Below are 13,914 nucleotides of genomic sequence, written 5' to 3'. Positions count from 1 at the left end.
TGCTCTGAAGTGGCTGAACAGATCGCAGCGATACTTTACACGTATGACCCACCTGTCCATGAGGAACAAATGGTTCACACATATATGATATGATATAGGTCACATGGTTTGGCAGCCATAATTGAATTTACCCTAAAACCTATAAAAAATACACCACCCAAAAAAAGTTCTGGTGAGGGTCTGCAATCTCTGATTACTCTTTTTCTTGTTATCTTTTTTATTTTTGCTGATGTCACAACTATCATCTATTGCAATCCTAGTTGTGACTCTTTGACCTATATTCTTAACAGTAAGCTCATTCATGTTTCATCCTGGTTTAAATCTAACACACTCCATAAATCCCAATAAAACCAAGTTTTTGTATGTTTTTAGGAAAAAACAAGTGTATGTTTTTAGTAAATCCACTAAACCTCTGTTTGACACTAATTTTTTCTGTTTATATTGACAACCCATTGCTATTGTTTGTTCAACCAAATGTTTAGGTGTCATCTTGGATGATGAACTGAGCTGGCCTAATCATATTTCTTCAATTGCTACAATTATTTGTCAAAACACGAGCGTGTTGTCTAAACTCTGTACCTTCCTCCCTTCCTTGTAATTTATTTTCTCTCCACAATACCTTAATTCCTCCTTACTTGAACTATGGTAACATTGTCTTGGCTCGTTGTAGTAACAATATACGTCACGCACTCTCAGTGATTCAAAAGTGTGCAATAAGGATCTGTACCCTCTCTCATCCATGCGATCATATTGCACCTCTTTTCACTAAACTTAACACATTGACACTTTTTGACATCAGTAAATTACATGCAGGAATATTTATGCACAATCCAAGTAACAAACTTATTCCACAAGTCTTTTCATCTTATTTTACAGCAGTCCATGACATCCACACTCATTTTACTAGATTGCAAGATAACTTATTTCTACATTTTACTTGCACATCATGCTCTATTCATGCATTTACGTTATTATGGGCCTCGTCTTTGGAATAGCATTGATGGAGCAGTGAAGGCACAGTCGTCTGTGGGTCGGTACAAGTCTTCTCATGAACAATATTTGATCTCCTATTGTTGAAATACTTTCTTTCTCACACATTGATTTTGTTATTCATTCTTGCAAGCCTTCGCCTTATTGGTGTTATTATTCACAGTATCCTTGACAATTTTTTTCCTCAATTCTTTACAATATGGTATTTTTGATCCAATTTATCATTTCTCATTTATATTGTCAGTCCATAGGCATAGCAATGCAAGCCTTGACTTCTGAATATGCCTCCATGTTTGCTTCTCTATGCACCTGGACCCCGACATTAGCGGTTCCAACATTCGTGGGTTCTGCATATTCGCGGTTGATAATTTGCGACATGCTCCTGCATTCGCAGGAAATTTCCCCGTGTATTCGCGGTTCTCGCGGCATGTTTTTTTTTCCCATGAGCTGCGAGCTTATCACAGTTCCAAAACATATCTTGCACGAGCCGCGCACAAAGCAGCTGAATGTATGCACAGTACAATACTGTACGTACGCAAAAAACATATCTTCCACGAGCCGTGAACATGACCCGCTTCCTGTATGTGTATTATAGCTTTGTGGCAGAAACATGGTTTTGTGGGATGTCTCATCAGTGTAACATGTCATTCCCCATGATGCCATCCCCCGTGAGTTACTTACAGAATGAAAACGCCAACAGCATCTATTGATGTACCCAGTAATTACCAGGTCGCCACATACGGACATTACACAATGGAAACATTCAGTGCATATTCGTGTAAATCACCATCTTGCTACAAATAGCACCATCTGAGCTGTTACATTTTAAAAACGCTCAGCACAATCTGCCTGCAGATAGGAAACACATCATATCCTGTGAGTTAAGGAATGGAAACGTTCAGCAAATCTGTTGGTGTAATTAGTGGCTCGCTACATTCGGACTAATTCCACAATGCCATCACTCACCACATCTATTATCAGCTGCTGAACACAGCATTACCAATGAAAATCCCCCACAAACAATGTGCAGACTACTCACCGTGTCCTGAATCGCCATCATTCTCGTCCCGTTGCTCTGACCTGTGTATTGCCTCTCACTCCGTTCATTCTTCGAAAATGGCTCCCAAGGATCAAGCATGAACGCTCAGAAGGCTATGCCTCCAAGTGGACCACTGATACGGGAGAAGGGGAAGCTCCTGCACGACCATCTCTCTGGCACAGGTGGTGCAAACACAAGCTCAGCGGGTACAAGCGTTTACAGCGAGCAGGGGGTGGTTCCACCACTTCAAGGCACAATATAATTTGCACAACGTCAAGCTCATATGGGAGCGTGCCTCCGTGGACTATGACGCAGCTGAGGCATTCCCTGCAGAACTCGCAAGCTTCATCGAGGAGAAGGGGTACCTGCTGGAGTAGGTTATTAATGCTGATGAGGCCAGCTTGTTTTGAAAAAGATGCCAACCAGAACATTCATCTCACAGCGTGAGAGCAAAGCAGCCGGTTTCAAGGCTGCAAAGGACTTCAAGGCTATCCTTTCTCCTCTATGCAAACGCCGAAGGGGACTTCATAGTAAAGCCCATGATGCTCTTCCGTCCCCTGAACCTGCATGCGCCGAAGAAGAAAGATAAGCTGGTGCTGCCCATGCACTGTAGGGTGAACAGGAAGGTGTGGGTGATGTCTGAAGTTTTTTATGGATTGGTTCCATAACTGCTTCGTCCCTCAGGTCGAGAGGTACCTGGCAGGAAAGAACCTTTCATTCAAGGTACTCCTGCTGCTTGACTACCTCCTGGCTACCCCACAGACCTGAGAGGTACTCACCCGGATGTTAAGATCATGTTCCTGCTGCCGAACACCACCTCCCTCATCCAGCCACTCGACCAGGGGGTAATATGAACTTTCAAGACTTGTTACAGCCGGTGCACCTGATCTTCATCATTTTGCAAAGTTATGTGTGCTGTGTTTGTTTCTTACAAAATTGAAACGTTACATGATATTGTTTGTTTGTTTGTTTGTTTTTGTTTGTGGTATGGTACGGCATGGTTAAGAGAATGTTATAATGCATCCTTCATTAAATTGGAAATGGTACCTGGTGTTGTCATTTTTGTTTTTTTGTAAGCATCTTTCATGAAACTGTAATCATGCATTCAGGGTCGAAAACATTTTAAACTTTAAAAACTTTCCCCTTTGAACCAGGAACCACCACAAACCAATAATGTTATCCCCTTTGCCCCCATTGTACCAATTCCCTGACTTTGGTGGTGTCACCATTTGCTACCTTTTTCATGAAACAGGAACTGCCACGAACCGATAACGTTATCCCCCTTGTCTCCATTGTAACAACAAGGACAACAACAAGGAAATCCACCACAGGTGGAGGCCATTCAGCCCATCATGCCTGCGTGAACACCACACCAACCCAAGATCCAAGAAAGAAAATGCAAAAAAAAATGTTTTAAACTAACTAAAGAAAACAATTTTTTTACTTTTTTATTTTTCTTTTGGTAATTTATTTATTTATTTATTTATTTTCTTTTCCTCCCCTTGGAGAGGGGGCATGGGCTTGGGTAAAAACACATCAACCACACAACCCCCCTTAACAAGACCCCTACCAACAGCACTCCGCACACAATCACCCATCAATACTCAAACTACCGAAAAATCTTATCAACATCCCCATACCCCTCCACCTCCATAACTTCCAGGTACTTATCTAATTCTAATTTTAACTTGTCTACTTTTTCTGCTGCCCACTACATTTCCAGGGAGACCATTCCATGCATGAACTACTCTCTGAGTGAAAGTCCCCTACCTAACTACCATCGAAACTCTCCTCTTCTTTACTCTCAGGCTATGGCCCCTGGAACTATCGCTGTCTACTCTGTTGAATAATTCATCTACACTTATTTAAGATAATGAAAGGTAGAGATAAAATATCTCCATCACATCACCTCGCAACCACCTCCTTTCTTGTGAATAAAGTCCTGTCTCCTTCAGCTGCTCCTCACAGCTGAGTCTAGCTCGGCCCGGAATCAATCTCTGAGTCCTACGCGGAACCTTCTCTATGGTATCTATGTCCTTCCGGAAGTGTGGTGACCAAAACTGCAAACAATATTCCTGTACAATGTTAACACCACCTCTTTTGATTTATAATTGATCCCCCTCCTTATACACCCGAAAACCCGATTTGCTTTACCTCTAGCTGCCTGGCATTGTGCAACTTGCTCTCCTCCCATGTCTATTACCATTCACAGATCCTTCTCCTGTGTGACACGTTCCAAAATTACCCCTTGCATCCTGTCATCTCTATTTTCATTGTTCTTTCCCATCCCCAACAGCTTACACTTGCTCAGGTTTAAGTTCCATCTGCCAGTCTTTTGCCCAATCTATGCAAGTATCAAAACTCTCTTGGATCTGTTCACTACCCCCCTCTGCTATCCACCTTACCTCCAAGCTTTGTGTCATCCGCAAATTTGGAAAGCTTCTTCTTTATCCCATTATCCAAATCGTTGATGTAAATATTGGATAGTAATGGTCTGAGTACTGATCCCTGAGGTACACCGCAACTTACATCCTCCCAGCAAGACATCCTCCCACTCACAGCCATAACAATGACAAAACGCTCATGGATTTTCTCACCACACTCGCGGATTTTACCTCGACATTCGCATATTTTTCGCGGGTCGGGAAATCCCTGGACCCTATCTCCATATCTCCCCCCCCCCCAATTTCCCATTGAAACAATACCCCCACATTCACGGTTTCAACATTTGCGGGGTTTTCTCGGAACATATCCCCCGCGAATTGTGGTGTCCTAGTGTATTGTTGTTTTCATTGTATCTTTGTGAGTTTATCAAGTTCTGGAAGTATGACTTTTTATATTTTTGTTCAACTGTATTTATGTTGGCAAATATGGAAATATGTTTTTTGAAATTGGAAAAAAATTGAAAGCAATTGCTGCATTTCATGATTTATAGTTCAAACCATTTTTGAGGATTTCCTCATCCTTATTTTGCATCTTTTGCATAGAACCGCCTGGCTGGAAGAACACCTCATGAGCAAACCAGATATGACAAGACCTCACATGAGAAGGTGTGATATTCTGCAGACAAATGAGCATGAATAATCTGACACTTTGATTTCAACACTGAGCTTTATTGGGTCGTGGTGAAACAGGTCACATGGAGGATTTTCATTGCTTTGTGTTTGCTGTTGAGGCAGTCTGTGGTTCATCGCTCAATCTGAGCATCAGTTGGTGGCACGCTTGCATGGTGTGCAACTTTATTTATTTGTACGTAGCCTGTGGCTGCGAGCTATATCATTTTCTCTGGGCATGGCTGTGCCGCTGATGCAATGCTCCCTGTTACCAGAAAGATGGTACTTATTTTGCTGACCTCAGAAGGATGACAGGCTGAGTCGACCCACCTAGTGTTAATTCAACAGCATGATGGGCTTGAATTCATGACCCTAAGATCTTAAGCCAGCCACCTTAACCGTTAAGCCAACACCGTGCTTGTATGCAATTAATAACACTGAACATGATGGAAACAGTGCACTACTCTTCAATGCACTACTCTTCTGCTATTTTAACAGACTGCTCTCATTTCGACCTCTCCTTCATTCCTTGCCTAAAAAAATCCAACTATCACAGCGCTTCTCTCCATTCTCTGAATTCGCCTTCATTGCATCCATCAAGAATTGTGTTAAATCGCATCTCTGACCTAAAACTTTTAAAAACCACAGTTTGCCATGGATGCTCGCTTTCCATCAACCATTCTTTTTTTCCAACTTCAGTGCCAACTCACCCCCCTCACCCCTCACTCTCACTCTCAAAGCAACCATCCCACTCTTCTCCCTCCAAGCCTCCCTCTCACCTCTCTCAAAAATTCCCCCTCACCTTTCTCCCAACTTTCATCCCCCTCACTCTTCCTTCTCTAAGTTGTTCCCCCTCTCATCCACCATCCTGCCTCCCTCCACTGCCCTCTCACCTCCATCTCTTCACTCCACCTCCTCAAATCCTCAACTGCCTTCTTCCTTGTCTCTTGTCCCCCCTCTCCCCCAGCACCACAGAGCCTTTTCTCCTCCTCATTCGGCCCCCTCCCCTCGCTATTCTGCAATACCCCACACACTTTCAGCAACCCTCCTTACCTCCCCCCCTCGTCCCTTGTCCTACCCTCCCCCTCCCCCTCCACCTCCTGCACTCAAAGCCTCCTCCCCTACCTCTTCATTAAAAGTGTGGACCTCAAATATCCGGGGCCTTCGCTCAAACCTTTCAGATCTTTCCATGCAGGTTGCCACTGACAAACCAGACATTATCTGCCTAACAGAAACTTTCCTCTCCCAAGACGTGTCTGACTCCCAAGTATCTCTCCCTGGTTACTCCCTCTTACGGTATGACAGACCTGAGCCTCGTCCTGGTGGAGGTGTTGATCTCTTCATCAAAGACTCTATTCCTCACTCTCCATGCACTGCTCTCACTCCCCCACACCCCCAGGAATACCTCTGGCTTCGGCTTCCCCTCCACTCCCACCTCATGTTTATATGTGTACTGTACCGTCCACCGAACAGTGATGACTCCATCTGGACCTCACTATCCGAAAACATGGACCATCTTCTATCTTCTCATCCAAACTCTCTCTTCCTCTTATGTGGTGACTTCAATTGTCATCACGCCAGTTGGCTAGGTGTGGGTACCTCTCTCACCTGCCATGGCACCTCAGCAAAAGCTTTCTGCGACTCATTGAGACTGACTCAATCGGTCAACTTCCCGACCCGGATCTCAACCAATGGTACTCCATCTCTTCTGGATCTGATTTTGACAAATTTCCCTGACAATATCTGCTGCTCTTCCTTCGCTCCAATTGGTTCTTCTGACCACGTCCTTATTAAAGTGGACATCTCTCTGGCTGTTATCAGAGAACCACCTCACCGCCGTCGAGTCTGGCATTTCACTCAAGCCGACTGGCAGGGTCTCCGAGCAGCCATCAAACTTACAGACTGGTCTCCTATCACTACTTTCTCAAACATCAACTCATCCTGGGAATTCTTTCAAAGAAACTTGCTCTCCCTCATGCACAGATTTATCCCCTCTCGTGTTCAGTTGTCTTACCCTTCCTCCCGCCCTTGGTTCACTGAAGCTTGTGGCGAGGCAGTTGTCCTGAAACAAGTTGCCTTTGCCTCATGGAAAGCAAACCCAACGGAGGGCAATCTCAGTTCTTTCGACAAAGCTCGGAACAAGTGTGTAGCTACCCTCAGGAGAGCCAGAAAACAACATCTTTCTCATCTCAAGTCTGAACTCTCAAACCTCTCTCCCTCCTCAAAATCCTGGTGGTGTTTAATCAAATCTGTTTCTGGTGTATGTTCCCCCTCCATCCCCTCCCTTACCTCAAATGGCCGCACTGCTGATTCCACACGTGATAAAGCTGAATGTCTAAACTCGGTGTTTGCAGCTAAATCTTGTGTCCTCAACCCATCACTATCTCTACCCACTTTACCCAGTCACACCCAACTGTCCCTGGACTCTGTATCCTTTTCTCCTGACAAGGTGGAGAGCTTGCTTTCAAACCTCAAGTCAGATTCTGCAACCGGTCCAGACGGCATCAGCCCACGTGTCCTCAAAGCCTGCTCTTCTGCTCTTGCTCACCCTCTCTCTGTTCTATTCACCCTCTCTTTTGCCCAAGGTCAACTGCCATCTGCTTGGAAATCTGCTAACATCACTGCCCTGCATAAAAAAGGTGCAAAAACAGATCCCTGTAACTACAGACCAATCAGCCTTCTCCCAATCATCAGCAAGGTGATGGAATCCATCATCGCCTCAGATATGAAATCCTTCCTCTTCTCCAATGGCTTGATTTCCAATCATCAATTTGGTTTCAGACCAGGTCACTCTACCCTGGATATGCTGCTTCTGCTCTCCCATCAATGGATGGAAGTCCTCAATGCCAGAAAGGAAATCCGAGCCGTATCCCTGGACATATCACGTGCTTTTGACACAGTCTTGTACCCTGCCCTACTCACCAAACTCTTCCCATGGTATTCAAGGCCATCTCCCCTCATGGCTCGCAGACTTCCTCTCCTGTCGCAGTCAACGTGTGGCCCTAAATGGAGTTCTCTCATCCCCTCTTCCTGTGCAGGCTGGAGTTCCTCAAGGTAGCGTTCTGGGCCCTGTTCTTTTTCTGGTTTTCATCAATGATCTCTCGGACTCTCTGGAAAATCCTCTATTTCTCTTTGCCGATGACTCCACCCTCTGCCGTACCATCTGTCATCCCTCAGACCGGCAAGCAGCAGCTTCTTAGCTCACTGCAGATCTGGATAAAATCACAAACTGGTCCAACATGTGGAACATGTCTTTCAATCCAGACAAATCTCACACTCTCACTATGTCTGGAAGAAGTCTTTTCTTTCAAGCTTCTGGGTCTCACTATCTGCCATGACCTTTCCTGGGAAAGTCACATTTCCAACCTCGCCTCAAAAGCCAGTCGCCGACTGGGAATCCTCCGTCGTGCAAAGTCCTTCCTCGGCCCTCTTGAGCTCCTGACCACTTACAAAGCTTTTGTCCGTAGCCTGATGGAGTACTGCTCTCCCCTCTGGGCTGGTGCTCCTGCCTCCCACCTTTCTCGGCTTCACGCTGTTGAAACCAGGGCATTTAAGATCATCGGCATCTCCCGCAATGAAGCTGAGTCTTTGGGCCTCTCACTCAATCACCGCAGGTTGGTCGGTGGTCTTTCTGTCTTCTACCGACTCCTCTCCAGCCTTGCCCCACCTGCTCTCTCTGCGATTTGTCCCCACCACATTTCCACAGGGCGCTCAAGGTCCGCCAACAACCCCCTTCTGGTAAAACTACCAAAATCACGAATCACTGCTCATCTTCACTCTTTCATTCCTCTTTTTTCCTGCCTTTGGAATAAAGTTCCTCACTCTATTCTTTGCCATTCTTCCCTCCTTGCTTTCAAAACAGCTGTTCACCACCACCTCTTATCATCCCCCATCCAAATCCTCGATCTTTTCTACCCCCAATAATCCACCCAAGCCCACTTCCTTCAATTCTCCTGCTTCCCTTCCTGAAAGTCCCTGTAATGTCCATCTTCTCTTCGCCATGTTCCCCGTCCCATCCCTATCCCTCTCCCTTCCACAGTTCACCTAATGTGTCTGTTCCCCACTGTTTTGTCCCTTCCACTCCCACCCCTCTTGTCTCATGCCTCCTTGCTGTGAGTTGTGTGTTAGCTCTCATACGAGCCTCGACCAAGGTATACAAAAAAACAAAAACAAAAAAAAAAACAGATTTTGCTGAACATAGGAAGCTTTATTGGTTCTGCGAATTCACGGATGATAACTTAGCGTCGTGCTCCTATATTTGTGGGAAATTGCCCCGCATATTTGCGGTTTATTTAGTTATTGACAAAAGATGGTGTTTCCTTTCCAGTGGCCTACTTTCATTTGGCCTGTGAGTGTTCCCGTCTAAATCCTAGCCTCCTATGGCAGCGAATGCAGGTTCAAATGCCATCTACAATATTGTCTACTCATGTAACTTCACCCTTTATGAAGGGAAGAGAAGGAGAATAATAATAACAATTATAGTTTGTGGGACGTCTACCAATGCCTTTGTCCCATGTGTGTTTGATACATGTACACTGTACAAGCACCTTCATGAGCCTTGGATCATGGATAAAACTAGAAGGGCACTCTTCAACATCACGACGTCACCAGATATGATGGCCTCCACCCACTTTATTGCATACATACTTGTACCAAGTTTTATTTAAATCCCTGAACTCAAATTATAAAATATTAAATGATTCTGGCTGCCAGACCATGTGACATCAATAATTATTTGTGAACACCCTGATATCCCCAAGGATTGGGGAACATGTGGGTGAAGTTTCCCCTCGATCTGTCAGGGCTATTCTGGAGAAGATGATTTTAAGGTTTGAGGGTAAATCCAATATGGCTGCAAACCATGTGGCCTATGACATCATAGTTGGAGAACTTTTTATTTCTCATGGATAGGCGATCATGCCTGTAAAGTTTCACTTCGATCTGTTCAGCCGTTTTGGAAAAGATTTTTGAAGGTGTTATGGTAAAAAACAATATAGCTGCTGAACCACGTGACCGTTGTCATCAATTCTCCCTCCCCCCCACCCCCCAAAAAAAAAATCACCCTCGTTTCCCATGAGGAGTACTTCACATGTACCAAGTTTTAATTTTTCCCATGGAGCAGTTTAAGTTTTTCCTTTTTTCCATATATGGCTGCCACACCACGTGACCTATGATGTCATAGTTATCTTTAAAACATTCCACATGAGTAGTTGCATCTACAGTTAAAAGTTCTTGTCAATTGGTTTAGCAGTTGCAGAGATAACAGAGAAAATTAGCAATGACGGACGGCCAACCCGACAACGTTATGCCACCGGTGACTTAAATAAATAAACAAAAGTGATTATCAACTTGTATAAAATTTTAAATGACCATTTAAGTTGTGATTGTCCCCCGCCCCTTCAACAAGGTCTGAGATGGGGACATTAAAATGGGCTCTGACCGACCAGTCATCTGTCTCTGTACTTTTGTGTTCATGATATTTCAAAAACCATTGAACATTTAGCTTTCATATTATACAGATCTATTACTCATACTACCCAATAGGCAGGGGACCTAGAGTATCAGCTTCTTCTTACATTTTTCTTTCAAACCTAAGAATGCAACGATGCCCATACAAAATAGATGTGAAATGTTTCTGTAATTTCAATGGTGACCTTCAGGATCTGTGTGTGCTTGGGCTTCGAGGAAAATTGTTTATTCTATTGGAATTTTTATTTTGCGGACATGTTCCTTTTTATTCTCCAATTCGAGCTGATTATAATCTGACATGTTTTGCATTGTTCTAATGAAAGCCTATTAACTGACAAAGATATGAATGACATCTAGCTTGTCATCTATTGTTAGAATATTTGTACTTGTGAATTATGAATTCTGAAAGTTGTTACCTTCGCAAACTTTGTTGCGAAGGTTATGTTTTGATCGCTGTGTATTTATTTATTTATTTATTTGTGAATATGTGTTTGTTTGTTTGTTTGTTTGTTAATTATTCGCATAACTCCAAAAGTATTGAACTGAATCGCAGCAAATTTGGTGTGATGATTGGTTATTATCCGAGGACCATTTGATTAGATTTTGGGAGCGATCGGGTCAAGGTCAAGGTCAAGGTCATGAACAGGTCAAAATAGTCTTTTTACCATAGCGCGGTCAATTTGTATCCAATTTGCATGCAACTAATGCCAAAATGTTCAGAATTCAATGCTCCATCTTGTGATATGTGACATGACACAATGACGTAATAACCCTTATTAGCGGTTGGGAGTCAAAGGTCAGGGGGGGGTCACGACATTGCAAAATGTGCGGTTTTAGTCATAACACGGTCAATTCTTATCCGATTTGCATGATACCAACACCAAAATGTTGACTGTTCTGTTCCCCACACTTTAATACCAATTACAAAATTAAGATTGCAAAGGTCAAGGTCGAGGTCATGAAAAGGTCAAAATCGTCATTTTTGTACAATGAATGTTTGTTTGTTCACAATAAATAACTTATTTAGAAAAACAGAAACTCGTGTGTGCTAAATGCCCCTAAAATGCCAGAAAATAATTTCTTATAATGTGACCAGTTGTCATCAGATTGACTTGACACCGACACCCAAAAAGGTCAGGGAGTTCATACGCAAATTGTACAATGTACGTGAATCAGTGTCAAACAGCAGGGAATTTAATGTTTTTAAGCCATCATAACACATATGAGATGGCAGATGTGGTGTGGGATTAAATATCCTCACAATCAACGGTTTCTGCGGGGGGGGGTGGCAAAATGTAGCGTTGGCGAAGGTATGCGCTCCACTGAGTGCCCGTTCTAGTTTTTATCGAAAATGGGGACAGCTTATTACGTTGGGGTTTGCCTTTGACCTGTATAGAATGATCGAGGTACGAGATTTTTTGTTGTTGTTGTCGTTTGCTTCCCAGTTGAACAATATTGGGAAAACACTCGTTGCTTGTGGAAGGAATAAAAAGAACCTTTGCGACTCTCTCCAGAGGGGTATAAATGGGAAGGGAGAGAAAGACCGGGGGAAGGGGAGTGGGGAAAGGTGGCCCCTGAGTTGCTGTGTGTGCCATGATGCAGTCTGGTTTGCTGGATAAACTTTGTGGTTGTCGTTTGAACGGCAGGCGAAAGTCTTCCAGTCACATCTCGAAACACTGTCAACTCTTACTCACTCCGATTTGTCTTATCTCTCCCTCTCCCTCTCCCTCTCCCTCTCCCTCTCCCCCCCCCCCTCTCCCCATCTCCTCCTCTCCCTCTCTCCCTCTCCATCCTCTTCATCCTCTCCATCCTCTCCATCCTCTCCATCCTCTCCATCCTCTCCATCCTCTCCATCCTTTCCATCCTCTCCATCCTCTCCATCCTCTCCATCCTCTCCTCCCTCTCCCCCCACTCTCTCCTCTTCCCCTCCCTCTTATTCTGTGTTGACTTCAATGGACCTGGTTTTGGTCCTCACATCACTGTCCAATGTGCATTGCAGCCAAGGCTTTTTGTGACATTTCTGACCTTCGCAATCTGTTGAATTTCCAAGCCTTATTTCCCGGATGGCTCACGCTCTTGACTTGCTTGACTTGATCATGTCCAACATTCCTTCCAACCTTACTTACTCTTCCTCTGTTCTTCAGAAAATGTTCTCCCTTGGAATCGTCCATCTCCTTGGTGGTCTACAGGGAATTGCCAATGTTCTCCTCTGACAGGTTCATCAGGCTGTTTTGAGGCCACTATAAAGTGCATATTGTGATGTGGGGTCAGGCAGTGCTGTCGCCGGACGCAAGAAAAACTAACAACCATGATAGCAATAACTCGATTTGTTTTCAATGCACAACATGTGCCGGATCCTCTACATAATGTTTCCCCTGCAGTGCCGGGTACCCCAACTAATACAACATCATTATTATTCATACTCACTTTAATTTCAAACTTTATAGGTGTACACTGGAAACAATATGTACAAAGATACAGAGCACATGCGTGGTTGCGAAGCTAGTCACTTCCAGTGTTCCTGTTCTATTCCTGCCAGACTGATGCCATCGCTTGTAGTGTTGAATATGGTTGTATACAACTTGTGAAGATTAAAAAGTTATCACATTTCAAGGGAAATAAACTTTGTGTGACTTTTACTATTCCTGCATAATTCATCTTCTTATATTCTTCCTGGCACCATTAGGTGCACACTGCACAGGGTTGCCGAAGCATTTCCATTGGTTAGGCCACTGGGGGTTACAGCCTGGATGGGTCGACACTGCAAATGCAGGAACTTGCAATTTGGCCAAGGTGCTGGCAATGGCTTGCCGACTTTCAAGGATGACACCGTGGGGTCTTTAACTCCAACTGCACTGGGGGGGAGGGGTGTGCTGGGAGCCCACCACCCACTTCCCTCACCATTTTCACAACCTCTGGGGATTTTTAATTATCCTCTTATGACTTTTTCTCTCTTTCTCTCTATCTCTGATATTTTCAATCTTTTGCCTGTTGCATGTTCTGAAATGTCAAATTTATGAAGAGACATCACTTATGCAAATTGAAGCATTCACCCAAAATACTGAGTCGACATGATTTTCAACTTGAGAAACATAATTTTTGATACTGTACACTTTTTATGCAATCTCATTTATCCAATGTCAAGTATTGTAGGTTTCTGTGCAAAATGCATAAAATTATCATATTGCATTACGAATTGGGCAATAATTCGAGAAATTTGCATATTATGGAAAAAAATAAAAATGTTCCGTCACGTTCATTATATGATCTATGTGTGTACAAATTTTTAAGTGCATCAGACCATCGACGACTGAGATCTGAGGTGGTGGGGGGGAGATCGGGGGGGGGTCCTGGGAGAATGTC

At 43.9% G+C, this 13,914-nt stretch overlaps 1 protein-coding gene across 7 annotated transcripts in view; it reads left to right on the top strand.

Annotated features, from left to right (window-relative positions):
* The window catches only part of LOC147028844 (kazrin-like), a 245,926-nt gene that overhangs the window by 135,484 nt on the left and 96,528 nt on the right, over positions 1-13,914 (top strand). For 5 of the 7 annotated variants that reach the window (XM_085879616.1, XM_085879615.1, XM_085879614.1 and 2 more), the window contains one exon: positions 5,017-5,079. The exons of the other annotated variants lie outside the window; for them this stretch is intronic. In XM_085879616.1, coding sequence (XP_085735742.1) covers positions 5,017-5,079 — 63 coding nt within the window. The remainder of the gene's footprint in view (positions 1-5,016; positions 5,080-13,914) is intronic. 7 annotated transcript variants of the gene reach the window in all.

Source organism: Eptatretus burgeri, chromosome 4 (genome assembly GCF_056783735.1).
Source record: "Eptatretus burgeri isolate ZD-2024b chromosome 4, Ebu_testis_v1, whole genome shotgun sequence".
Taxonomy (NCBI): domain Eukaryota; kingdom Metazoa; phylum Chordata; class Myxini; order Myxiniformes; family Myxinidae; genus Eptatretus; species Eptatretus burgeri.
Note: the sequence above shows the minus strand (reverse complement) of the source record. Positions and strands in the feature narration are given on the sequence as shown.